Genomic DNA, 27,683 nt, shown 5'->3' with positions numbered 1-27,683 from the left:
TCTTCCTGGGCTGGATCCTGGGTGGCCTCTGAAGGGTTCCCTATGCAGGTCCTCTCCGGAGCCTGGTCCTGGGAGAGGTTGCTCAGACTGACTCTTTGCTCCCCTTCTCCAGGCCTCAGTCCCTGTCTTTCCTCTTCCTGTCCCTTCCCAGCTGCCGGCCCTATCCTCTACCATTACACCCCCAAGCTCACCTTCCCTTAATAAGCCCAACATGGTTTGTCTTCTTGTTCTCTTTCTATACCTGACTCCCTCCAAAACACACAGTCCAGACCTTGCGCCTGTGCCCCCTTGACTGCAAAGGGGCTGCCCCTGCACTCAGGCCTGACCTCCATGGCTGACACCTGCCAATGCCCTGGTGCCAGAGCCCTCAGGGACTCGCCCAGTGCAGAACATGCAGGGGAGGCGAGGGTTGAACTTGGAGGTGTGAGGAGTGGGGAGGCCAGACCCTCCTCAGGCACAGGGCTGGCTTCTGTGGATTTCTCTGTTGGCTGTGCCTTGGTGAAGCCTCCACCTTCTGTGGTCCCACTGGTCCTGGGTTCCTCTTGGTCGTCCCTGTCTGGGGCCTGGAGGCTCAGTGCCTCTTGCATGGAGGAGGTGCCCTGTGAACATTTGTGAACATTTTGATTGAACCAAAAAGCAACAGGCAGGTGTGGTCAGTGGAAGTGCTCCAGGCCCATGCTGTGCACCCCACGGTGGCTTCCCCAACCTCTCTGAACCTCAGTTACTCCCTTGCTTGCATATGAGGCAGGGAGGGGACAAGCCTGCCCACCTCCTTGGGCAGGTGAAAAGGTCCAGTAAAGACGCGGCTGGGAGAGGTGTGTTGTAAAGCTGTTAAATGCTGCAGAGCTGGACCGGTGGTGTTCACAGGTGGAGTTCTAGAAGGAGTGAACGGTCTCTCCCTCCGGATCCCTGACCTCTACCTCCCTGTCCCCAGGACCAGGGCACCGTGGGGGTGATCTTTAACGTGGGCACGGACGACATTACCATCGACGAGCCCAACGCCATCGTGAGCGACGGCAAATACCACGTGGTGCGCTTCACTCGAAGCGGCGGCAATGCCACCTTGCAGGTGGACAGCTGGCCGGTCAACGAGCGGTACCCGGCAGGTAGGCGGCGCGGGGCGCAGGGGAGGTGCGGGGCAGGGCGGGGCAGGGCGGGCGAGGCGGCCTCTGATAGGAGAGCTGCCTGCACCGGGGGCGGGGTTAAGTGGCGAGGCTTTCGGGCGCGGGAAAGGCGTGGCTTGTAGGGGCGGGACGATGGCGGGGCAGGGCTAAAGGGAAAAGTTGGGATTTGTAGGGTGGGGGCGAGACTGTGGGAGTGGGTCAGCTAGGAGGGAGGCGGCACAGCTGAACCGGGAAGGATGCAAGGTCAGAGTCCAGTTTGTGGATGGGGGAGGAGAGGAGGGAAGGAAGGTAGAAGTAGGGAGAGTCTGTCGTAATTGAGGGAAGGATGAGTTGAGAAAAGAGGGACAGGCGGAAATGGGGAGGCAGATGCAGAAACCAAAGAGAGAAGATCCAGAAGTAACCCAAAACGGATCTTGGCAAGGAGGCAGGACTGTTCCCAAGGATAGAACCAAGGCAAGAACCCAGGTCTTTACAAAGAGCAAGTCAAAAGTTCATATTAGGTGATCTCGATAAAGGAAGAGAAGTAACCATGGAGACCCAGAGAAAAGGAACCCCAGGGTCTCAAGAAGTAAGGGACATGGTGAAAAGGAGAGAACGACAAGTGACAACGAGAGCGAAAAATAGGTCAAGCGCCTTCAACAAACCTTCATCGACAACCTACTAGAATCAGGTCCTGTGCCGCGCCCTGAGGACACAGCATACAGCCCCTGCTTGCAGGGAGCTCACAGTCTTGGGGCTGGGGGAGCACGGGGGTGCAAAGAGACCCAGTTCAACAGTGTGACAGCTGTGGTGGCCGAGGACAAACCAAGGTCTGAGGAGCACAGGGGAGGGACAGAAATGAGGACCTGAAAGAAATGAGGAGGCAGAGACTCTGCAAGAATCTGAGGGAGGCAGAGAAAGAGCCTCAGAGTGAGAGGAAACCAGAGGAGGAGCAAGGGAGAGATATGGAAATAGTCACCCAGACAGAAGCGGAGACGGAGGTAGCTCCCAGAGGGATGCAGGGAGATATATGGAGCCGCTGTCGTGCAGACCCAGCCAGCGAGAGAGGAGGTGGCCAGAGCCTTGGGAGGGAGAGGAAGAGAGCCCCAGTGCGGGAGATGAAGAGGGAGGGGAAGTGGAGGTACTGCAGAAGAACCGCAGAAACACAGAGATGTGGAGATACAGGCTGAGCAACACTGCAGAGTCACACGCGCGGGTGCTGACTGAGAAGCAGCCCCTGAGAAGCAGAGAGAGCGTCTTCGGGCTCAGCCCCTCTCCTGGCAGAAGTGATGCCCAGAGAAGCTGCCCCATGCTGGCTGAGAGAGCCGTGGGCAGAAGGACAGTGAGAGGTTCAAGTGCACAAACCCTCATGGACCCGCTTATATGCTAGGATGAAAATGCCAGTGTGGGCTCACAACTCACAGTCATGTAGGCTTGTACCCAGACACTTTCAGGCAGGCCCTGGAAATAAAGAGAACCACACGGCCCCCTAAGAAACTCAGAGGCTGACAAACACACAGGCCAGCCCCAGACACACAGACAACTGCAAATATTCATACGGTCAGACAGACACAAGGAAGAAAAAGTACTACTGTGGGATGCCAGCTTACACCAGGGCCTGGGCATGTGTAGGGCAACTCAGGCACATAAACGCTCCCATGCTGAGTCCCACAGATGCGCAGACACTGACAGGCCAGGCTCTGTGGGCATCAGACTTTGCTCTGTCTTAGACACACACACCAGGGCAACCTTTGTAGCAGTGAAGACACCAGCCTACACTGGACAAGGCTGGACTTGGGGAGCATGAAGGCTTTACCATGTCAAGCCAGAGCTCCTCCCCTTGGAGCCCAGTAGGCTGGATGCGAGGTTAGAGGAGTCACGCCTTCTCTCCTCTGCTCAGGTACCCCTGGCTGGGGTGCGGAAGGCCACTGGGTGCCCCCTTACCTGCCAAGCAGAGCACCGTGAGGGCCTGGTGGCTGCCTGTGTGCCCTGTGACAGCAGATCCCTTACGAAAGCCGAGAGTCACCCTGAGCAACAGCAGTGTGCATGGCCCAGACTCAGGGAGCTCAGAGACACAGCCCAGGGACTCCGAGTCAGCAGGACCAGGCTTTAAATCCTGGGTCTCCGACTGACAAGCTGTGTGACCTTGGACAAGTCATTTAGCTCCTCTGGATCTCAGTTTCTACCTGTGAAAGTTGGGGATAATATCTACCTCATAGCCGTACTGTGAGAGTTCCGTGAGATAACCTAAGGAGAGTGCTAGAATGGCGTGGCGTAGCAGAGGTGCTCAGAGGTGCTGTGTAAACGGAGCTTTTGTTAGAATTGTTATGTGTGCCGCTGAGACACACATACATTCTTCCCTCCTTCTCAGGACCCACACACAAATACATGCCACACACAGACACACAGACGCACCCACAACTATCCCAGTGCAGGTAGGTCCCTGAATGCCTCCTGCCCTCCTGCCTCTCTGCCTCTGTCTGTGTGTGCCCTCTCCCTCCCTTCCCCCATCTGACACTCTTCTGGCTACTATACTTCTCCTCCAGTGTCTTCTAGGGCCCCTCTCAGCCCCGTCCCCAGGGCTGTGCTACCTCTAACAGAACACAGGACACTGCTGGTCACTTGCCAGTCTCTCCTGCTTGGCTGGGGCTCCCGGTGGTCAAGGACTGGACGTTCATCTTTGCATCTCCAGTACCCAGCACCAGGAACAGAACAGGCACTCAAGAAATGTTTGTTGAGTGACTAAACAAATGGATGATCCATTTTTGTCTGAAACACAAGTGACCTGAATCTGTGGATTCAGAACCTGTGGAATCTGTGGGAAGGCAGGGTCTCATTGCCTTGTAAGCACCTAGGGAGGCCCCATCCATGCTCGTGTGAATACACCATGGACTCATTAACGGGATGTGTACGCAGGCAGGCCCAGGCCCAGGTCTCATTGGGCAGGTAGTACAGCTGTGCAGTGGGAGATGAGAGGGAAAATGCCCCCGGCATGCATGTTACTGAACATCGTGTAAGTGGTTTCCGTGGGTAGAGTGGCCAGATTTCCAAAGGAAATCATTTCCATTTCCACGGCTGCAGTTTGGGATCACCCACAGCCTTGGGGAAGAGCTCACAGGACACACAGACACAGACAGACAGACACACGCACACACACACACACACACATCCTCCTTCCTCCCTGTGAGTGGAGAGAAGAACAGGTGTGTATCCAGTTGGGCAGCCAGGGTTGAGAGGAGGGGCGGAGGTTAGGAATTGTGGGGGGAGGAACCTGAAGGAGGAAGGCTCAAGTGGGAGCTGGACTGGGCTCCCCAGGGCCGGAAGGAGAGGGGACCTGAGCGGACAGGAGTCTGAGGGTCTTGGAATGAAGCTGAGAGAGAGGGGAAGAGAGCAAGGTGCCACCAGGCAGAGGAGGGCTGGGGCGCCTGTAGGGTGGACCAGGGGTGGAAGAGGTGAGATGCAAAGGGTGGGCGAGGTGGCTGGGTGACATCCAGCTGCCACAAGCAGGCACCTGTGCCCAGGGTGAGAAGCCGGAAGTGCCTGCAGTGAGAGCAGCGGGGGGGGGGGGGGGGGGGGGCGTGGGGGGGCGTGGGGGGATTCAGGTGGAAGCTGGTGGTGGGGTGGGGGGTGGTGGGAGGTGAGGGGAGGCTGGGGGTTGAGCACGGAAGGTAAAGGGAGCCGAGGGGGCTTCGAGAAGTGGTTGAAATCTCACTGTTAAATGCGTGTGCTGGGCCACCCCTTAAATGCCGCATAAACCCCCTGCTTAACCCGTCCCTCCCACTTCTAAACAGCCCTCTAAACGCAGTAACCCGCCGGGCCACTGAGGCCTCCCACCCCCTAACTTAAACCCGCTAAATGCCCCTCCCCGTCCCTCTGCCCCCCTCTGGGATGGGGAAGGAAGTGGGCAGACAGGGAGAGCACAGACAAACCTGTTTAACCTCTGACCTTTGACCTTCCAGCTGCCTTTTCTTCCTTTCCCCTTTCCTTTTCTTCTTTGTCCCTCTCTTTTTCTTTGGGTCGCTCCCGCCCCCAGGGTGGGGCTGGCTCTGCATGGGAGCCTAGGGAGGGGGACCGGAGGGGGGATGAGGGACCTGCGTTTCTTCTCCCGCCTTGGGTGGACCTGGCCCCCTCTCCGTTGAATGTCGCTGCTTACTCTGAGTCTCCTGAGAAATGCATAATTACTTTTCTAATTTCGCCGCCTGAGAAACCTACTGTCTTTCTAAACTTTTCCAAGGAAACTTTGATAACGAGCGCCTGGCGATTGCTAGACAGAGAATCCCCTACCGGCTTGGTCGAGTAGTAGATGAATGGCTGCTCGACAAAGGTAATTAACCAGAATTAATTAATTAATTAATTAATTAACTTTAAAAACACTATCTTAAAGGTGCAGAGCTCTCTCTTTCCCCATCCGTGCCTTCCCCATCGCCCACCCCCTAGTGAAAGGACAATTGTCCGGCCAGGTTGTTCCCTTCCTCTCTGTTGTCCAGGGTCCCTGTCTTTTAGAGTGGTGGTTTGGGCAGGGGAGGGGCTTTTCCTAGAAGACGGAGAGTCCTTGGTCTCTTTCTAAACCTGGGAAGGGACTAGGGTCATAGGGGAGATCCTGGAACCCCTCCAGGAAAGCAGGCTGGAGTGCGGGTTGGGAGGGAGCTGCCCTGTTGGCTCAGAGGTTTTGTCAAGGGCCACCTGAGGGCCACAGCACACTGAGAAACAGGAAGGCTTTGGGAAGCAACAAGTGCTGGTCCTAGGATCCAAAGGCAGGTGGGAAGGGTCCACAAGGGTCATCTGAGGAGCAAAGGGAAGAGTGGGGGGCTCAGATCCTACTGGAAAGACTGCCACCCTGAGAGAGTGTCTGTGGGACTGCCATCTCTGGAACGGGCCCACCTTGGTCCGGAAGGTCTCCTAGAAGCAGTGGAGGTTGCAGGGAGACTAGGAGATGGGGAAGAGGTGGCCATCCCATGGGGATTCCTGTGCCTGCTGAGCTGATGAGGAAGACAGAACAGGCTGGCTAAGCGGCCGTATGTGTGAGGCGCTGCTGGGTGTGAGGGAGAAGGCCACTTGTCACCAAGGGAAGTTGGGGCCAAGGGCAAAGCCATCCCATTCCCTTTGGAGAGGGGGCGAGCTCTGTACCTCTAAGGCTAAACTCTAGGGGGGAAGTAGAACTGTTAAACCTCCACCTAACCAGCTGATAACTGTGCTTTTAAATGTCCACTGGGGCCTGCCCCAACTAAAACCCCCAATGTCACTTCCAGCCCCCAACGTGGCCAGCGGGGACTAAACATGCTGATAACCAGATGTGATAAATCCATAACAGGACAAAAAGTTAAAGGGACTAACAGACATCGCTAAAACCTACAGCCCCCAGCCACACTGGGCTGCTCTCTCCAGCGGGGTGAACTTTAACCCTTTGAGGAGTTCATGGTGGGTGGGGCCCCAGAGGCCTAGTTGGCTCACCTGTGTAGCTTCCTCTCCATTACCCACCTCCTTCTCCCGGAATCAGAGAGGCCAAGGGAGCAGCTTGGGCTGAGGCTGGGACAACTTGTGACCCCAAGGGTAGGGAGAGCCGGACAGGCCCGGTAGGGGGGTGGGGGTGGGGGGACTTGTGGTCCAGATGAGAGAAGAGCTCCTGCTGGCGGTTTGGAACCCCAGGCATCCTTTAACTAGCTGCAGGGTCACATCTTCTCTTTAGCCCTCTATTTCCTCTTCTAGAAAGTGAAGGGTTGGGCCACATACTCTAGTATTTCCCAGAGTGTGGCTGGAGGAGCTCACTTGCTGCATGGCCTTGCTCAAGGCTTCCCCTTCCCGAGCCTCAGTTCCCTCCTCGGGGAGACAGGGCTGGTGATCCCGGCTCAGCCTGCCTCACACCGGGTGCTGGGAGGATGAGATGAAATGAGGAGCAGGAAAGTATTTGAGCACAAAAGCTGGGCATTCTTGGAGTGACTACTTTACTGTCAGCACCTGGCGTGTGGTAGGTTCTCAATAAATATTTATTGAGTGAATCCATTTTCCAGTTCCAAAACATGTCCTGTGAAGCATAAGTCCCATGAGATGCTTCACGATAAAGAGATTTGTGGTTATAAAAAAGAGAGAGAGAAAGAGAGAGAGATTTGTGGTGAAATGAGCTTGAGAAGTCTGAATCCTGTTTCTTCCTCTTGGAGATGCATATGGACATGGATTTTATTTTTTTATTTTTTTATTTTTTTAATAAATAATTTTTTATTTATCTTAATTTTAATTTTGGCTGCGTTGGGTCTTTGTTGCTGTGAGCGGGTTTTCTCTGGTTGCAGCGAGCGGGAGCTAATCTTTGTTGCCATGCGCGGGCTTCTCATTGCGGTGGCTTCTCTTGTTGTGGAGCACGGGTTCTAGGCACGTGGGCTTCAGTAGTTGTGGCACTTGGGCTCAGTAGTTGTGGCTCACGGGCTCTAGAGTGCAGGCTCAGTAGTTGTGGCACGCGGGCTTAGTTGCTCTGCGGCATGTGGGATCTTCCCGGACCAGGGCTTGAACCTGTGTCCCCTGCATTGACAGGTGGATTCTTAACCACTGTGCAACCAGGGAAGCCCATGGACATGGATTTTAATAAAGGCTCTGAGAGGTCCTGTGAGAGACAAACCTCTTGTGTAATTGTGAAATGTTTGTTTTCCAAACTCATTTGACCACTGTGAACCTTCTCCCCTTCGTTTTTCTCATAATTCTCATATGCGGGAATAAACTCTGGACACAGTGCTCCTTAAGGGCCTCTCTGGGTCTGGTGTCCAGCTGCCACTCACTAGTTCTCCGCTTCTGTGGGCTCCGGCTCCCCCATCTGTAAGATGGTGACCCTGCTCCAGGCCTGAGGGATGTGCTGGGCGGAGGGAGAGATGGAGGAGGTACAGAGGTTGAGCAGAGGGGCCGAGCAGACACACCCCTGGCTGATCATTGACCAGAGGCCAGACAGATGCTTGGGTGCCCCAGAGGCCTGGGTGTCCCAGGGAAACTGTGTTGCCAACGAGGGTGTGGGTTTCACAAGTTGGACTGTCCTCAGCCCAGGTTTGGGGGGCAGGGCTTACAGGCATGTAACTCTAAACCAGATCTTTAACAAAGCACTAACCAGAGGCTAACAAGGGCTAAGCCAGGTCTTAAACACCCCCAGCACCAGCAGCTGAAGGTCCAGGGGAGCAGGGGGCAACTTAGTAGTTCCTCTGACCCTCTCCCCCCAAAAATAAGCAACATCAAAACCAAAGTTAAATCTAAACTTAAACACAATAAATATCTTTTCTAAAAACCAAACCAAAGCAACAAACTCAGAGGGTTAAACTGACCCCCAGATCCATTAAAACCAAACAGAACAGCCAAACCCCACCCAGGTGGGAATTCTGAGGTGTAACTGTTAAGTAAAGAGCGAGGTTGGAGCTGGAGTGGGTGTTTTTGGGCTGTCAGCGAGCGAAGCAAGGTCCCTTTAACGTTTTCCATCTCTGTGCTTGCACATCCTGGCGGGGAAGGAAGGTCTCTGCTCTCCGGGGCCTGATCCCCAGGCAGTGGCCGGGCCTTGGAGGGGAAGAGGAGAGAGGGGGGCCTGGCCAGAGGTCAGAGGGCCTGGTGGTGGCTGGGAGGGTGGCGTGAGGTCCGCGGCTGCTCCCAGCCTCACGCTGGCGCTCCTCCCATGCGCTGTCCACCCCTCGGTCTCATCTCCATCCCTGCCCTGACATGCACTGACCATGTGGCCTGGCAGTCGCTGCTCTGTCTCTGCCTTTTTGTCTCCTCTACCTGCTGCTTCCGAGGGTTCTGTGGCTTGGGGCTGGACACTGGGTGTGGGAAGTTTGGGGAAGCACAGAGGGAAGATGGGGGGGTCAAATTGAGGGAAGGGAAAGAAGGGGAGCGATGCCCCTAGAGCAGGAGAGGAGGGGGGATGGGAAGGCCAGAGGCATGAGCATGGTGGGGAGAGTGGGGAGCTGGGCCCCCTTTCCGAGCCCAAGTATGTCCTGGAGACCCTTCCTGTCCAGGGTCCCTACCTGGCTGGGCTGGGCTAGTGGCTGACAAGGACTTTCCTTTTGGTGTCTGCCCCTTCCTCCTTTCTCCCTCCCCACCCCACCCCCACTTGCTGGTTTCCACCTCCACCCCTCCTTCCCTCCCTTGGATCTCCATCCATTCTCCCTATCCCTTTCCGGTCTCCCCCCCCCCCCCCACTGCCTGCCCCCGCCTCTGTCTGTCATTCCTGCCCCTTCCCCTCCTCCCCAGGCCGCCAGCTGACCATCTTCAACAGCCAGGCTGCCATCAAGATTGGGGGCCGGGATCAGGGCCGCCCTTTCCAGGGCCAGGTGTCCGGCCTCTACTACAATGGGCTCAAGGTGCTGGCGCTGGCCGCCGAGAGCGACCCCAACGTGCGGACCGAGGGCCACCTGCGCCTGGTGGGGGAGGGGCCGTCCGTGCTGCTCAGTGCGGAGACCACGGCCACCACCCTGCTGGCCGACATGGCTACCACCATCATGGAGACCACCACCACCATGGCCACCACCACCACGCGCCGGGGCCGCTCCCCCACGCTGAGGGACAGCACCACCCAGGTGAGGGCCCCTCCGCCGGTGCACGAGGAACGGGGCTCCAGGTGGGGAATAGGGCTGATGTCTGCATAGCAACTGTGGCGCTCAGGAAGGGTCTGAGGGGACTGTGGTTTAGGTGGGGCTGGCAAGGTCTCCTTTCTTTCTTTTTTTAAAAATATATTTGTTTATTTATTTATTTGGTTGTGCCGGGTCTTAGTTGTGGCAAGCGGGCTCCTTAGTTGTGCCTCGCCAGCTCCTTAGTTGTGGCATGCAAACTCTTAGTTGCAGCATGCATGTGGGATCTAGTTTCCTGACCAGGGATTGAACCCAGGCCCCCGGCATTTGGAGCACGGAGTCTTAACCACTGCACCACTAGGGAAGTCCCCAAGGTCTCCTTTCTCGAAGCGGTTGTCACCCTGATGACCAGGGATGTTGTAGATGTGGAGGTGACCACTATTTCTAGGGGGGCCATTCCCAGAGTTGAGGGGGAGTTTGGTACCTAGCTAGACCAGGGAAGACCACCCCACTTATGAGAGAGGAAGTCCAGGCTGGGGATGAGGGGTGGAATGAACCCCTCTGCCTGCCCCATAATGAAGGTGACACCCAGTGTTGTGTGGGCATCGAGGGAGAGACGGAGGGAGCCAGGATGGCGTCGCTTTGCGCAGGGCACAGAGACGACAGCACTGGAGGGGCTAGTGGCTCACCCAGTGGTGGCAGCCCCTCTCCGGAGGCTGATGGAAGCAGGAGCAGCCTCTCCCTGATGGCTGGTGTCCTTGCAGTGAGACTGCCAGCCCGCTGCCTTCACACGTCCTCTCCGTGTGACCTTGAGTAGACACCGCCGTGTAGCAGGCCTCAGTGTCCTCCATGCCTGTGCCTCAGAGCTGGGGCTGGTACAGACAGTCCCCTGGTGCTTTACCCTCCCTCCCCACTGCCTGCCCCACCTGCTCAGGTGCTCTCCCTGTGTCAGGTTTGAATTTATCTTCTCTTGCACCCAGGGGAGCACCGGAGGGGGCTGTACCTGAGAATGAGGCTCCACTGGGGAAGGACAGGCCTGGCTTTTCTGGTGGCCAAAGCCAATTGAGTATATGTGACTTACCAAGCATGCCCTGGAGTGCAGCTGAGTTTTCTAGTTGTTGCTGCCGGTCATTGTTGGCCAGCGGGGGGAGGGCTCACACCTGGCACACTGGACCTTGCTCAGTCACCCTGCTCCCTCTGCCCAAGCTACTTCTGGCCCCCATCACACATGGCTGTGGGCCTCTGGGCCTGGAGGGACCTCTGCCCTCCCAAGGTGAGGGAGGGGCTGGGTCAGCCATGGGGCCGTGTCCTGCCTCCACTGCCAGCCCTCCTTCAGCCTCTGTAAATGAGGGCTGGGTTCTCTGAGCTGCAGTCCCCTCGTCCCTGCCCGTCAGTGCTGCAGGGGCCTGGGTCTGGCTGACAGCCTCGTCCAGGCAAGAGAGTCAAGCCTGAGCCCCCTTCCGTTCTGCCTTCAATGCCAAGAAAATCGAGGGGACCTGAATGCCAGGCCTTGCCCTAGGGAGTGGGGAGCCCTGGGAGAAAGGCCTGGCTCTAGCCAAGGTTGGGCACCGGCCATTCCCAATGCCCAATGGCAAGAAGGGCTGTCCAGTCTCAGTGTGAGGTGATGGGCAGACCATCCAGGTAGAAGGGAAGGGTGGGGTTCTAGGGGTCATAGCTGTGCTGGTGAAGCCTGCACAGGGGAGACTGGCGCAGAGGGGCGGAGATGCAGAAGGAAGATTAGTCTTCCAGATCCCACCTTGCCCTTGGGTGAGGGCTGCAGTGTCCGAAGCTCAGGGGGTGGGGAAGAAGCAAGATGTGACCGTTTCACCCCCTACCCACCCCAGACTCCTCCCATCCTTGGCCTTCAGCCTGGCCCTCTCCCTGCACCCGAAGTCTCTCAGAGTCCGTTCCTGCTTGGATTCTGGGTTTCCCTCCTTGAGTTTCTTCCCTAGCACCCCCTGAGAATCCCCCCCACCCCTTAACACTCACTCATCTTGGGGATTCTCTTTCTTTGCAAGCAGGAGGAGAGAAAATGCTGACAAAGTCGACTCCTGTTGTCATGGCAACCACAGCCCTAATTACCGTATGCAGCCCGGTTTCCAGGCTCCAGGAAGGGGGTTGGGAGAGAGATGAAGGTGGTGGGGTGGTGAGGCTGGAGCCAAGAAACCCCCCAGGTCCTGCTCCGTGTCTGCCTGTACTGGCCTCCAGAGGCCCCTGTGCTTCACCTCCCTGCTGCCCCGGGCCCCCTCGCTCTGGCCCTGCAGTCCCAGTTCCGGGGTCCAGTCTCCCAGGCTTCCCAGAAATAAATGGCACAACGTGTGCTGTTTCATTGATCCCCGGGAGCGAGGGAACCGCTGCAGGGCAGGCGCTGTTCAGTTTGCCTTTGCACAAGGGAGGTGGAGGCCCATGGTCACTCAGCGAGCGATGAGAGAGCTGGGGTGTGGACCAGGGTGTGTGTCTCAGCCCAGGGCTCATCCCCTGTGCCTCAAGAGGTGGCTGTGGGGCCTGCTGACCCAGCCTGGAACCCTCTTCTTTCCCCCCACCCTCCTCTCGCCCCCAAGAACACAGATGACCTCCTGGTGGCCTCGGCCGAGTGTCCGAGCGACGACGAGGACCTAGAGGAGTGTGAGCCCAGTACTGGTGAGTGCCTTTCCCCCCTCCCCTGCCCCGGGCCCGCTGCAACACTGATGGGAGGGGGGCGACTGTCCCTGCCACCTGGCCCGAGCCCGAGGGGCCTGCTGCCAGGCCTTAACTTTCCCTGGTAGCTTCCTTTCCCCTCCTACCATTGCCCCAGGTCCCGCAAATGCCCCCTGGCGAGGCAGTTTCTGGCGTTTTGGTGCCCCTCAGAGATAGTGAGGTCCTTAGCTTGGGGTCCTGGGGTTGAGGGCCAAGGGATGCTGGGAGGGAAAGAGGGAGACTTTTCCCTAGAAAGATGAGTAACTGCAGCTCCCATGAATCCTTAGGGTGTGTGTGTCGGGGGGCGGGGTGTGTGGGGGATGGGGATGGGGAACACAGGCCTAGGAACTACAATTCCCATCGACTCCTGGGTCCAGAACTACAACTCCCATCAGCCCCCGAGGCCTGGTGTTCTTTGGTCGCTAGAAGAGGAGGTCTCTGCTGGCTCCTGAACCCTCCTCATTCCCAGAGTCAGGGAAGTGGCCAGACACTGCCGGGGCTGCCAGGCCCAGCTCGGGCAGTTACTACACAGTGTCGGGCAGCATGCTGGGTAGGAGGTGTCCCAGCCAGACATGAGGTCCCCCGGGGAGATTGGGCCTGGGGTCTGGTCCAGATTTCTAGTTGGGGAGCTGCTATAGGAGGAGAGCAGAGCTGGTAGGGAAGGCTTACAGGGGGAGGCATTCCAGGGCTCTACTTGATGCTTCCAGCTGGAGAGAAGGGTGCAGCCCCAGAGAGAGAGAGACCAGATTGGCAAGGCAGGGGTGGGCCTTGGGTGCCGACTCAGAAGTGTGGGGTGTGGAACGGCACAGGGGGTGCCTCTGAACAGGTGGGCGGTGGCTGGGAGGAGCTGAGGGGATGGAGGGCCCGAGGAGCTGAGGTCCTGGTGCTTGAGGCTGGCAGCGGGAATGGAAGGAGACTGGATGTGGCCAGATTTCCCAGTGGGAGTGCGTGGGCTTGGTGGTGTCCTGGATGAGCCCCTGGGAGCCTCATCCCTTGCTTGGGTTTCCAGAGACTTCTCTCCGTTACTTTGCAGTGTGTGGCACCTGGGTTGTTGGTACTGGAAGGCTGGAGGTTGGGGCAGGTGCCCACAGGGTCGGGGCGGGGGGTGATGGGATCAGCTGAGGTGGGCAGTGTGACCTGGGCATATCCTGTGAATCTGGCCTGGGCATGAGCCTAGGGGGTCTGCCAGCCCCAGAAGAGACACTCTGGGGCTGAAGGTGAGGGTGGGCTGCAACCAAGGAAGGAGTGTGAGGAGCCTTGGAGCAGAGGCTCGGGTTCCAGAGACCAGGGGCAGAGAGGTTTCTGGAGCGCAGGCCTCCAGGCCCAGAGGCTGAAGCCTGACTGCTCCGTGTCCCCCCAGTAGGCCAGAGCTGAGGGGGTTGTTCTGGCAGTCCTGGGCCCTGAGGTCCTTGGGGGAGCCTCCGGCTGCTGGGCTGGAAAGGCCTCCTCAGCCACAGCCGAGAACCAGTGCTTTCTGGACAGACACCGTCCGCTGTGGGGAGTCTCCGCTGCTGGGGCTCTCCCCTCCGTCTCACTGGGTGAGCTCGGCTCAGGGATGCACCCTCACACCCAACCGTTGCTTTGGGAGGCTCTGGGAACCTGGCAGCTTCGACACAGCACTCTCCTTGCACCCTGCTTTTCCGCCTACCTAGTTACTGGTGGGGCTTTCCTATAGGTGGACACAGTACCTCAAGCCTAGGCCTGCGGGGAGTGCCTGTGACACATGGTCCCCTGAGAGCCCCGGGATGGGACTCTGGGGACAAAAGGCTGTGCGGTCACGAGAAAAGGGCCCGGCTTGGCCCTGCCACACATGTTTGCACACGCAGGGGTGGGAACTGCCAGGTGACAGGAGGAGCCTCTGCTCTCCCTGGACCCTGCAGATGGCCATGATGCAGGGACGGGAAGCGCACACTGGGCTACCCCAAGGCCACATCCTGTCCACCAAAATTCTGGCCTCACAGCCCCAGCCCAGGGTCTTGTCAGGGGCCTGGGTGTGATGCTGAGCGCGTGCACAGGTGGGCCGAGCTCTCTTAGGCTGTGTTGGGACCACGGAGTGAGGAGGAGCTGAAGTGGGCGGGTCAGCTGCCCTCCCCGCATCAAAGGGCCAAGTATGTGAGGGGACAAGGAGGGTGGAGGAGGAATGGAAGCTGGGGGATGGGGAGAGGCTGGGGGATGGGGAGAGGCTGGCGGGCCAGCCCAGCACCCAGCTTTAAAAATAAGAGGGAGGGAGGGCAGAGTGCACGCTTGAGCCCCCAGAGAAAACCATCGCAACCCACAGGTGTGCATCGCGTATGTTTGCACCTCCACGCTCATACTGCCCTGAAATGCTTAAATTGCATTTTTATCTTGATGGGAGGCCAGACAACGACCAAGATGGCTCCAGGGTCCCTCAGGCTGATTTAGACTGTGATACACCCCACCTGGAGAGGGAGGGGACTCAGGCCAGAGCCCTCTTGTGCCCCCAGTGCAGGGAGGCTTTTTTTCTAGCAGACAACCAGGACTCCTTGGGCTCCAAGGTCAGTGTCAGAGGTGGAGGCAGCCTGGCTGGAGACAGCAGCTACCCAGGGGCTGCCCGCAGGCTCTTTGCACCCCTCTCACCTGCCAGATCTTCCTTCCTGGGTCGAGGTGTGAAACCTCGGGTCATCCCTGAAACGTTTCACACCTTCCCTTGACTTGGACCCCTCCACAGACTGCAGGTCCCAGCTTCCCCAGCCTGGAGAGCCCATCATCTAACGGTTATTTTACCTGAGGTTGGCAGCCCAGCCAAGAGTACTGTGTTGATGGACACGGTATTTAACTGCTTTTGAATGGGAGTACCTTTATGGGGACCTGCCCTGCATAGTAGGCAATGTGACCCAACGCCCCTCGCTGCCTTAGCCAGCCTGTCCCACACCTTGTGTTATGGGCCTGGCCCCTGTAGGAATTGCTCCCCTTGAGGCACATAGGAAGTGCGCACACGCAGACTCAGACCCACAGAGGGACCCAGCTACATGCACACTCGTGTCTGACCAGAGGCACGCCCACATCCAGGCACAAACATTTATGGGCCTACCAGCAAGCTCACGCACATCCACTTCCACAGGTACTCATATGTTCAGACCTAAAGGGCACACACCATTTGTGCCTAGAGCAAAAGAGGCACCAGGTGCTTAGATCTAAAGAGACACGCATGTATTCAGAGCCCCGGAAGTCCGATGAACACAGGCAAACCCACACACGTGCACATTTTCACAGAGGTACACACGTGTGCTCAGAGCTACAGTCCTGCATGTGTGGGCTTAGGGCTCCACACCTAGATGTGGACTCACAGGTGTCTGCCTGTTTAGACACTTCCACACGAGCTCAGGTGCACAAGGGTGCATACGCAGCATGTCTTCAACCCACCAAGGCAGTTGCATGTGCTCAGAGCTGCACATCCATGCACACACAGACCCACTGAAGCGCACATGTGCACATCTATCGAGGAGTAGACCAGATGTTCCGAATACATGCACGTGCTCAGAAGCACTTGCATATTTCACACACTCACGAGACACGTACATCTATGTGCTCAGACCCTCAAGGCCCAGGCATATACGAATCCTCAGACTCTCAGGATTCCACATCCACACTCAGCTCACAGAGGCACACACACGTGTACAAATCCACTTGCATCACACACGTGCTCAGGCCACAGAATCCTCCACGTGAGCTCAGACTTACAGATGTTTCAGAATCACAGGTGCGTGTGTGCGTGTTCAGGGCAGGCACGTATACAACATGCACAGACCTTCTGAGATGCAGGCACACACGTGCACGTGGGCGTGTGAATTCAGGGATGTGCACGTCTGCGCCCAGGCTCACAGAGGTGCACGAGTGTCACAGCTCCACCCCCGCATACACTTGGGCTCAGACCTACAGTCGCCTGCACATCTGTTCACGTACTCTAAGACACACACATCCTCAAAGGCATATCCTCGTGTACCGACGTGTGTGCTCATGCTGAGGGCCATGAGGGCACACGTGTGTGCATCCTCAGGCAGGCTGTGTGTGCCCAGACCCAGGGGTCCAGGCACACGCACACATTTCTTCAGACTCACAGACCTGCGCCCCTGCCCCACCGCCCCAGGAAAGGAGACCCTCGGAGGCCCACCTCAGCTCAGACCTTCTGAGGCTCACTCTGATGTGCATGCCTTATGCTCAGACACAAACACACGTGCTCAGACCAAGACATGCATACTCGTATTCAGTCCCACGGTGGTGTACACACACACACACAGACACACAGAGTCAGGCCAACACTGACACGGGCGCTCACAGCTGCTGGTGTACTTACTCATATGCTTAGAGGTACACATGCAGCTCCACATAGAAGGACACCCACATATCCGTGGACCCTCAGGCCAGTCACACATGTTCAGACACAGTAAAATGCATGCTTCCGTGTTCACCAGGTGAGCACACAGACCCACAAGGACCCACACATACATGTGTACTCGGCTTCATATAAGCCCACGTGTGCTCAGACCCAGAGAAGCAGCCTCACGCACTCAGCCCACTACAGAGGCGTTGCCCCCGAGCACACATACACAGGGACCTCAGAGGCATACACATGCTGAATTCCACAGGCAGACACATCTGCTCAGACCCACACATCCAGCTCAGAATCACAGAGGCACAGACATGTTCAGATCCCAACGTGTCTTAAGGTAACACTAGTTGTAACAGAGAAACTCTCAACACCCATGGTTAAACACAGACATTGACTTCTTCACGTAAAGTTATAAACACTGTTCCTGATGAGTGAGCAGCTCTTTTTTTTTTTTTTAGCATCTTTATTGGAGTATAATTGCTTTACAATGGTGTGTTAGTTGCTGCTGTATAACAAAGTGAATCAGCTATATGTATACATATATCCCCATATCCCCTCCCTCTTGCGTCTCCCTCCCACCCTGCCCTATGCCACCCCTCTAGGTGGTCACAAAGCACCAAGCTGATCTCCCCGTGTGATACAGCTGCTTCCCACTAGCTAGCTATTTTACATTTGGTAGTGTATATATGTCCATGCCACTCTCTCACTTCGTCCCAGCTTACCCTTTCCCCTCCCCATGTCCTCAAGTCCATTCTGTACATCTGCGTCTTTATTCCTGTCCTCCCCCTAGGTTCATCAGAACTATTTTTTTTTTTTTAGATTCCATATATATGTGTTAGAACATGATATTTGTTTTTCTCTTTCTGACTTACCTCACTCTGTATGACAGACTCTAGGTCCATCCACCTCGCTACAAATAACTCCATTTCTTTTTATGGCTGAGTAATGTTCCATTGTATATATGTGCCACATCTTCTTTATCCATTCATCTGTCGATGGACACTTAGGTGAGCAGCTCTTTTCAGGGCGCTGATTCAGGGCTGGTCTGTCTCCACTTTGAAGCTGCACCATCTTCACCGTGACTTCCCGAGTTGTGGTGGAAGGGGATACGCAGGGAGGGGCATGAAGGGGAGGGTTTATGGGCCAGGCCTGGGAGGAAGAGGTGTGCATGGGCCCTACTGATTCTGTTCTCCAGAGCTCGGTCATGTGGCACGACCTAGCTTCCAGGCAGTCCAGGAGGAAGCAAAACCAGATTTGATGACCAGCTAGCCATTTATTTGCCACAGTCTGGGCTTTGGGTCACCAACGATCCAGTCCACTGTTCCCCCCACCGACAGAACACACCCACTCCTACCCAGGAGAGACAGCCGAAGCCCTACCCGGTTAGGATAGTCATCTCAGAGGTGAGGATGTCTGGGAGATGGACCCGCTCCATTGGGTCCAGACTTGGCTCCTGGGTACCCATATGTGGTCTGGATACCCATGAACTAAAAGGATAATTGATCTCACTGCCCATACAGCCCAACACACACCCAGAATACCATGATGGGCCAGAGAAAACCACCACCGTAAAACCCTGCGTCCAAAGGGAAGGATGGAGGGCGCACGGCAGCTTGTAGTTCCTAGTGTTGGGAAGATCCAGCCAGCAGGCAGCTTGAGGCTCTGCCCTCTGTAGTGGGGAAGTTTCTCCCTGAAACCCCACCTCTGCTGTGTGGGAGAAACTCACCTCTGCTTTGTCTGGGGCCCTGGCGCTGCCCTCTGGCAGACCCTTCCCAGTCCTCCATCCTCTGGGTGGGTGTCGGGAAAATGACCTCCTTGGAGGTCTCACAGCCTTGACGGCCCTCTCTTCCTGCTCATGCATATCTGGGGGCCCAAAGGTTGTTTTAAGGCTCCAACAGTCAACGGAACGACACTCAGAGTTCTCTCCTAGACATAATTCTCAAGCCTGTTTATTTCCTTGTTTCTCTGCCCTATCTCTTAATTTAGTGGTGACTATCTTGAGGGCGTTTGAAACAATAGGTGGGGAGCCACACCCTTAGTGTGATCCTTGAGGCAAGGCTGAGCCCCGTTTTTCAGGTGGAAGTGTCACTGGGCCACCATCCCTGAAAGCCGTTTCCAGTCTTCTAAGATTTGGGGTTTGGGGGCAGTGGTTCTTCTGACACTTGCCGGCCCCGCATTTCTGGGCTCTCTCTGGTCCCTTCATCTCTGTTGCAAACGCACCAATTCTCGTCTAATGTTGTTTCTTTCTTGTAATACGTTACCAAACACAGAAAGTAAAAGCCGGCATTGTCCCGACTTTTCTGGCACCTTCCCTTAGTGCCTCAGCCTCAGTAAGCACGTGGTCTGTCCCAAGCAACGGTTGGTGCCAGGTGTCGTGCCGCTGCGTTATGTGGTTCTGCATCTTTCCAGCCTCCAAATCCATGTTCTTGAATTGTTACCTGAGGGCCACAGGTTTTTGTTAATGTGACACCCACTTCTGGCTGTGTCTGTATTAGTTAAGGTAACATGTGTTTCTGTAACAGATAACCTTCCCCCGAATCTCAGTGGGTCCTTAAAGGGGAGTTTCTGACTCAGGTGAAGCCCCACCTGGGTGCTCCTGACCAGCAGGTGGCTCTGCCCCAAGGAGTGCTTGGGGAATCCAGAGACCTCCCATCTGTGGCTCCTCCATTTCAACACGTGGTTTGCAAGGTCACTGGAAGGAGGAGAAGGAGTGCGGAGGATCGGGCACTGGAGCTTTTATGGGCCGGTACTGGCACTGCCCACTGCTTACTCCTGTGGCCGCACCTACTTGCAAGGGATGCTGGGAAATGTAGTCTCACTACCCGAGGGCAAGAGGTGGTCACAGAGGCACAACCGCGTGTGTTCAGACCCGTGGTGGCACGCTCACATGTTCTCAGCGACACATTCATGCATTCACATGCACACAGGAGCTCAGACCCAGGCCTAGGGGCAGGCGGACCACACACAAACCACGTACAGAGCACAGGCTCACTCACGTGCACACACGTCCGCTAAGACTCGCTGACACGCGTGCTCACGTGCTTGGATCCATTGAGGTTCGTGCGTGCGCGCACATGCACACACACACACACGCGCGTAGAGACACGTGCCCAGCTGTGCAGAAACAGACCCTCAGAGGGGTGGGTGCACACAGTAGGCGCTTCACCGTCTCTGACCGTGACTCCACCTTGACGTTTGCCCTTGCTGTGTGTGGGTTTCCGGGTGGGGAGGGGTGGTACCCTTCAGGCCACTGCACACAGTTGCACAGATTGTTCTCTGCTGGAACAGGTGAGTAAGGGCTGAAATCTAGCCAGTGCTCTGCTTGCCAAGCTGTGTGTCCTGCGCCCTGGAGCGGGGCTGTGCCCACCAGGAGAACAGAATGCCTTTTTCCAGTTTTGCACAGAGATACTGTTTGCCAAATGGTGTACCTGCAGGGCTGTGGCCACACTGAGGGTCTGCCCTGTTTCTAAGCCACAAGAAATGCCCTGTGGACTAGTGGCCTTCTTGCCGTCACAGCCTGGGCAGGGCACCCAGCACTGGCAGATGAGGCCTCAGGCAGCTGATTGCTTAGTCTCTGACGCTCAGCCTCAGTTCTAGATGCTTCTTTGGGGGTGGGCACATCTTGCTTGGGAGGGAATGGGGTTCTTGGGTAGATTTTCAGTCAAAGGCCTTCTTTGCCCTAAAGGCAGAAAGGGCCCAGCTTGCTTGTCCAGCAGCCCCCAGAGGCAGGGGAGCTGGGGGAGGAGGGTGCTCGGGAATGGCTTGTGGTCTCCTTGGCCAGAATGGAATTCCTTTTAGTAAGCGGAACTGACATGCACTGAAATTCAATTTAGGAGCAGAGGGTGGGTGGCGTCTATGATAAGTGCTCCTGTGAATATTTCCCAAATGCTGCAGTTGCCTGAAGTGGGGGAGGGGAGGGAGGCTGCCTAGGGTCCTTATCAGACCCCCAGGGGCACCCCATCCCAATGTGCACCCTTGGCATAGAGCTGGACCCAGGGTCCGAGGCACCATGAGTCTTCATGAGTTTGCACCCCCAAAAGCCCAGCGGGAGGGGCGTCCTGGGGAGCCCCCAGTTGGACTTCTGCAGTGAGAAGTCTCTGAGGGTTCCTCCCCTCCTCCAGGCCCCACTAACTCCTCATTGGCACAAGCTTGCCTGACCCTTCCTGCATGACCCCAGGAAAAGACGGTACCCTACTTTGTGTGTGACTTCACTGCCACAGAGCCCAGGCCGACTTGAGTGAGAGTTGGGGAAGGAAGGCAGCGTGGGGTCTCAGTAGTGTGTCATCTTGTGGTGAGGGGTGTAGGGCCCAGGGAGGAAGTGGCGTGGGAGGTGGAGGCTGAGGTTCAGGGCCAGGAGAAGGGGACACCAAGGGGCAGTTGTGGCAGTGTGGGGGGATGTGAGTGAGGGCAGGGCACCCTCAGGAGATGCTGTCAAAGCCTCGGGCCAGGGAAAGTCCCCAAAGGAGTTGGGGACGCAGGGACAGGTCCGAGACCCAGAGATGGAGGCCAGGAATTGGCTGGGGTTGAAGGGCAGGGCCAAGAAGTCAATATGACCAGGACTGGGAGGGCTCTGGAGGCAGGGTTGGGGGAGGCAGGAGGTTGCACAGGGGGACCCTGGGAACCTGTGTGTCCCAAGGACCTAAGGAACCAGTGAATTGGGGCAAATGGTTGTGGGTGGTGGGGGTGGGGGGCGGCTCAGGCTGAGCAGGATTTGTCTGTGGTCCAAGGCCTGAAGCCCCCGTACACCCTCATCTACTGGGGAGGTGAGCAAAAGGATAGAAAGCCAAGGTCTACGCCCTGATTGGCCTGATCAACCCCTTGGGCCATGATGTGTCCCCAGCAAGGGCCTTCCCTGGCACTGAGTCCAAACCTGTGCCTCCAGGACAGAATAGGGACAAGGTGTCAGAGGCACCCAAGGCAGGGAGGAGCCTCTGGAGGTCTGCCTGGAAGAGGAGGTATTTGGTTGGATTCAAAGGATGAATGAGATATCAGCAGGGGAAAGGTGTTCTGAACAGAAGGCAAAGTTCAGGAAGGGAGCATGTGGTGTGGGCCAGCAGTGGGGACCCCAGATGTGTTCAGGGTCCACACAGGGAAGGGAACCTTGTCATGGCTGGGCCCAGATGCCACCACTCGAAGGGCTACCAGCCTCCTCCTGAGACCTAACAGCTGAGTTTGCCACTTACCCAGGGGCCAGGTTGCTGGGCCATCCTTGGTGGGTCTAGGGCTCAGTAGGGATGGGAGGACAAACTATGTTCATCCACAGGCTGGGATCCAGGCCTTGGCCTCACCCTGGGCCTAGAGCCCAATACCCTAATTTTATAGATGAGGAAATTGAGGCCCAGAAAATGAAAGAAACTTGCCCACAGTCACACAGGAATTAATGACAGAACAGGTCTTGGCCTCCCACATTAAAATCCAAGCCAAGAGTCAAGCAGCCTAGCAGATTCCTGCAGGCGTGGGGAGGATGAGTCAGGCCTTCCGGGGCTCCTTGTGAGACTTGGCCCTCGCCTGGCCTCTGAGAGCCACAGAAGGGACTGGATAGTCTATTCATTCATGTAGCCTGACAGTGATACCTGGAAGACCCTGGAAGTCCTGCCCACCCCAGGCCTCAGCATCCTCCTCCATAAAAAGCCGGGGTTGGACAGTTCCAGCCCCACAAAACATGCTTCTCTGCTCTTGGCTCAGTTTTCCAGTGTGGCTGAGCCGGTGGAAGCCCAGGTGCCCCGAGGCTTCACAATCTGGGGTGCAGGTGAGCCCCTGTCCAGGGGGAGATTGGAGCCTGGTGGGGAGAGCAGCCTGAGGAGCTCAGCAAGGCTGTGAGTTCAATAGCAAGGTCTTGGCTGAGCTGGCTAGTGTGGCCAAGGACAGCTCTGCCAAACTGCTGGAGCTTGCGATCTGAAGGATCAGCAGAGGTGTTTGAACAGCAGGGTGGAGACCAGAGCGCTTTGGGTGGGGGGAGGAGGAGGAGAGGTGCCAAGGTGTGGTGGTTGGTGGCACATGGCTGGCCTGGATGCACTGGGGCAGAGGGGTCTGTCAGGGAAGCCCTGAGAAGCCTCCCATGGAGCGGGTGGGAGGTTTGTGGTGTGATCTCTGAAGATCAAACCCTGCAGAGAGACCAGGGAGCTGCACTCAGACGGGGGCAGGGCTTGAGCTGTGCTGGAGGGAGAGCTAGAGAGGAAACCTACAGCCCCTACCAGGCCCAGAGCTGCTCCTCCAAGAGGAGGGAGCCCTTCCACCAGCCACCTAGACCCAGGGTTGCAGCTCTGTTCTACCCCAGACCAGTGGGTTGCAGTGCTTTTGTTTGAGAGGGGGCCCAGCGGGCTGATGGGAGTTGTAGTTGTTGACCCAGGGGCTGATGAGAATTGTGGTCCACACCCCTGTAAGGACTAGTGGGAGTTGTAATTCTCACCCTCTGGGGCTGATGGGAATTGCAGTTTTGGCCCAAGGGACCCCAGTTATCCGACCTAGGGAGTGAGGAGACCTACACCCCTACCCCAAAGGCCCTCCCCAGTAGTTCTCCTGGGCCCTATATTAGCAAGTGCATCCTTCCCAGATGGCTGTGTATGTATTTTCTTTTCTTTTTTTGCTTTCTTCTTCTTTCCGTTGTTTTATTATTGTTTTAACAATAATAAGAGGGCCAGAGGCCGTCAAGCCCTGGCCAGGTCCTGGCGGCCCATGGGGGTTCTGGGGAGGGGGAGGGGGGGAAGTCAGTGGGGGTCAGAGGTGGAGGGTGAAGAAAGAGAAAGTTGGGGATTTAGGGTTAGCTCAAGAATCATGTATCCCTGCCCAATTCCCTCACTCACTCCCTGTCCTTCCTCACCTCCTTACCTCAACATGGCTTCTCACCACCACTCCCAAAGTCCTATAGGATAGGACCCTCCTCCAATGTGCCCGTGTGTCCCTGCCAGCTCTTCCTCCTGGACCTCATCACCTCCCACCTTCAGTTCTCCTCTCCCCATGACCAACCTGCAGTTAGCCTTCAAAGCCCCTTCCCATGCTCATCCCCTCCCAAGTCCTCTCACCCATGAGGCAATTCCTACACAGCTGCCTGTCACGTGCCTCCTCCCCAAGCCTTCCTTTCCACTGTTCCCTCCCTCCCCCACACGCTGACACCAAGTGGTGGTAACAGTTCCTCAACGCCAGCCTTCACTGTGCAGATTTCAGCTTTGTGTTTAATGAGGGGGAGAGGGCCCAAGTGAGGGAGGAGAGAGAGTATTCTGGAGGAAGCAAGTTGTTCAGGGAGAGGAGAGTGAGGGAGGGAGATACCAAACAGATAGAAAGGAAACGTTGTACGGAAAAGTTGTTTTTTTCTTATTTTTTCCGGGAGAACCCGCTTACACAGCTCTGTTTGTAATTTTTTTCTTCATGCTAAAATCACACGGCCTATTTGTTGATGTAAGTTGCCTGAATTCCGTGGTATGCTATCTTCTTTTTTAAAAACAAAAGAAAAAAAAAAAAAAAGCAAAAAAAGAGAAAAACCCAGAAAAAACCCTAAAAGATATTGTTGTTAGGTTTGTTTAAATGCTGCTCTTGTATCTGTTTTTAAAGCCTTAAACGAGTAGAATTCTTTTTTTCTTTTCCATTTCTTTTCTATTTCCTTTCTTTTCCTTTTGGTTTCTTAAGACAAACAAAAGACCAAAACCCAGAGAGCCACAGAGCCCGTGCGTGGGGTGCCCAGGGCATCCGAGCCGCTGCCCGCTTAAAGCTTAAAGCGCAGTGCTCCGGCCGGCTGGCGGGCGGGCCCAGCCCGCTCTAGTCTCCGCCAAAGCCAATTGGAACCGATTTGGGTGTGTGAGGCTGTTGTTTCTCTCTCTGTGCCGGCCGCCTGCACCCTGGCCCTCGCTGACGCCCTGTCTTTTCTCTTCTCTCTCTTGTTCTAGGAGGAGAGTTAATATTGCCCATTATCACGGAGGACTCCTTAGACCCCCCTCCCGTGGCCACCCGATCCCCCTTCGTGCCCCCACCCCCTACCTTCTACCCCTTCCTCACGGGCGTGGGTGCCACCCAAGACACCCTGCCCCCGCCCGCGGCCCGCCGCCCGCCCGCCGGGGGCCCGTGCCAGGCCGAGCAGGACGACAGCGACTGCGAGGAGCCTATCGAGGCCTCGGGCTTTGCCTCCGGGGAGGTCTTTGACTCCAGCCTCCCCCCCACGGACGACGAGGACTTTTACACCACCTTTCCCCTGGTCACGGACCGCACCACCCTCCTCTCCCCCCGCAAACCCGCTCCCCGGCCCAACCTCAGGACAGATGGGGCCACGGGCGCCCCTGGGGTGCTGCTCGCCCCCTCCGCCCCGGCCCCCAACCTGCCAGCGGGCAAAATGAACCACCGAGACCCGCTGCAGCCCCTGCTGGAGAACCCACCCCTGGGGCCCGGGGCCCCCACGTCCTTCGAGCCGCGGAGGCCCCCTCCCCTGCGCCCCGGCGTGACCTCCGCCCCCGGCTTCCCCCATCTGCCCACAGCCAACCCCACGGGGCCTGGGGAGCGGGGCCCGCCGGGCGCAGTGGAGGTGATCCGGGAGTCCAGCAGCACCACGGGCATGGTGGTGGGCATCGTGGCGGCCGCGGCGCTCTGCATCCTCATACTCCTCTATGCCATGTACAAGTACCGCAACCGCGACGAGGGCTCCTACCAGGTGGACCAGAGCCGGAACTACATCAGTAACTCGGCCCAGAGCAACGGGGCGGTGGTGAAAGAGAAGGCCCCGGCTGCCCCCAAGACGCCCAGCAAGGCCAAGAAGAACAAAGACAAGGAGTATTACGTCTGAGCCCCCGGCACCGCGGCCCACTGCCAGCTGCCCCTCCTGGGAGGGCCCGAGAGGAGGGTGCGGCCCTCTCCCTGCCGGGGCCCTGGGGACCCACTCCCTGGCTGCCTCAGACTTCTCTCACGAAGAGGAAACGCAAAAAAATGGAAAAAAAAAAAGGAAAACCCCGTGCTCGTCCCCTTCCTCCTGCCGCCCGTCGGCGCGGAGTCATCGTGCGTCCTGGGGCTGTCTGTTCTTCTCAGCTCTGCGCCCATCGGGCAGGGCACGTGCTCACAGCCCTGGGTTGATTTATTTTTTTAAGGGGGGTAGTTTTATTTTGGTGGGGTTGGGAGGGAAGGAAGACTGGGGGTTTTGTACAGTGTCAACTACTCGTCCTGTTCATTTTCCTCCATTTTTCTTCCTCCTCCCTCTGTTCCCCCAGCCTTCCTTCTCTTCCCAAGCCCTCCAGTCCCCACCCCAGGCTTGCTGTCTCTCTGTCCCCACCCTCCTTCCCCAGTTCTCCTTTTTGTGTGTGTCTGGTTTCCCCCTTCCTTTCCTCCCTTTGGGTTTCCAGAGTCGGTGGGAGAAGGGCGGGAGGATGGGCGGAGCGTCCCAGCGGGGGGGGGGGGGGGCCGGGGTGGCCCCGAGAGCCATGGCTCCGCCCACCAGGAGGAGGCGCCTGCCTGGTTCCGCCCAGGGAAGGGGCTCGGGCCTGGGAAGACATGTTCTGTTGTGTGCCGCCGGGCGACGTGCATTGATGGGGAAGCTGCTGGAGGAGCAGGGTGGGGGGCGGGTGGGAGGGGAAAGGCAAATGCAGATATATATTGAAGACAATTAATCTAGATATCGCGAGCAGCAGCCTGTGGTACCCACTGGGCGCGGGCAGCAGGGAAGAGAGGGAGCCAGGCATTACCCGCATACTGCTGGGTCACTTATCTGCCCACAGGCTCCCTGCTCCCCCAGTTTTTTTTTTTTCTCTCTTTGTTAACAAATGTGTCTGAGTCTTGGATAACACCCCAACCCCGGAAATGTGTGGGAAAAGAAAACAAAAACTTTCCAAATCCAACGGTCCTGTGCAGTTTGTTCGGGTTGGGTGCTGTTGGGACATTGGTCCGAGCTCTGGGCTGGGGTCTGGGTGCAGATTGGAGCCCACGAGAGCTGGTAAGTAGCCCCCAAAGTTTTGGGCTGAGCATGACTTTGGGCACCTTGGGGCAGCTTGTCTTTGTCTCACCCCCATGTCCCAGCGGGCTGGGGAAGGAGACGGCAAACAGGCCCCAGGCTTGTGAGCAATGACTGGTCTCTGGTCCCATTGGCCACGGACCTTAGCTTCTCTGGGGGCTGACAAATCCCAAGACGGGAGCAGCGTTTTGCCCCCTAGTGGCTAAAGAGGGCCTGCCCTTCTGGTGGCTGTGTGTGCAGGGCATTGGCCTTGACATAGCCCTTGGGGGAGGTGATATTATTCCTGGGTGGGAAGAGCTTCAGTGGCTGGTCCAAGGTCTCAAGGTAACTCAGTGTCTGAGTCCAGATTGGCCCCTAGTTCCGCCTAACTCCGGTCTCTGCCCCTTCTGCATCTCTAGGGTTTGGACCTTGCCCCCTCCTGGCTGACCGTGGGCAGCCCCTGTGGCCGCAGGTGGAAGTAGAGCCAGCACACCCCAGACCAGGTGTTTGCTTCTTCATGGGGACACTAAACAGGCTCATGGTCCCAGACATGCTGAGCTGGGTCTGGATTTGTTAAGCCTCTCCGTCGAAAGGAGCCGAGACTCTTGAGATGGGGGTTGTATACGAGGAGCCGCGCACCTGGGCACCCTCGGGAGAGCAAGCAGAGTGTGGGTGGGTCTGTGTCTCCCAGGGGGCCACTGGACACAGGACTCAGCCACGCTTCTGTCACTCAGGTCTCCTCTGCCTTCGGCCTGGTGGGTCTCGCCTCCCCCTCCTGGCTCTGCTTTCTTGTGCCCTTGGCTCACTGTGGCCCTTCACCGCCCTGTTTTGCTTCCTGAGCTCCTACCTCGGGCGGCTCTGCTGCTGGCCAGCTCATTCTTGCAGCATCTTCCAGTTCACAAGCCTGGTCTGTGTTTAGGCCTGGACAGCACCGAGGGGCCCTTGGGCTCAACTGCCCACAGGAGCCCCACCCAGGGCCGCCTCATCTCCCCCTCCTTCCCTCCATCCTGGGACGAAGCTTTTATCGTGGGACCACCCTTCCCACCACGGGTTGTGCCCCAGTGGCCCTTGTGAGTCCTCCCCCCACCCCTAAGTCCTAACATGGGTGGGAGAGCGAGTCTTCC

The 27,683-nt window shown here is 57.1% G+C and overlaps 1 protein-coding gene across 7 annotated transcripts in view; it reads left to right on the top strand.

The window, feature by feature from the left end:
• Positions 1-26,467, top strand: part of NRXN2 (neurexin 2) — a 110,306-nt gene extending 83,839 nt beyond the window's left edge. For 4 of the 7 annotated variants that reach the window (XM_032641053.1, XM_032641054.1, XM_032641052.1 and 1 more), the window contains 5 exons: positions 935-1,106; positions 5,338-5,427; positions 9,315-9,640; positions 12,193-12,271; positions 25,121-26,467. In XM_032641053.1, the coding sequence (XP_032496944.1) occupies positions 935-1,106; positions 5,338-5,427; positions 9,315-9,640; positions 12,193-12,271; positions 25,121-25,425 (972 nt within the window). In that variant the 3' untranslated portion in view covers positions 25,426-26,467. Of the gene's footprint in view, positions 1-934; positions 1,107-5,337; positions 5,428-9,314; positions 9,641-12,192; positions 12,272-24,538 lie in introns of all 7 variants that reach the window. The other 3 variants (XM_032641050.1, XM_032641056.1, XM_032641055.1) reach the window with 3 other exon arrangements.
• The last annotated feature ends 1,216 nt before the right edge of the window (positions 26,468-27,683 follow it).

This window comes from Phocoena sinus, chromosome 8 (assembly GCF_008692025.1).
Source record: "Phocoena sinus isolate mPhoSin1 chromosome 8, mPhoSin1.pri, whole genome shotgun sequence".
Lineage (NCBI taxonomy): Eukaryota > Metazoa > Chordata > Mammalia > Artiodactyla > Phocoenidae > Phocoena > Phocoena sinus.
Note: the sequence above shows the minus strand (reverse complement) of the source record. Positions and strands in the feature narration are given on the sequence as shown.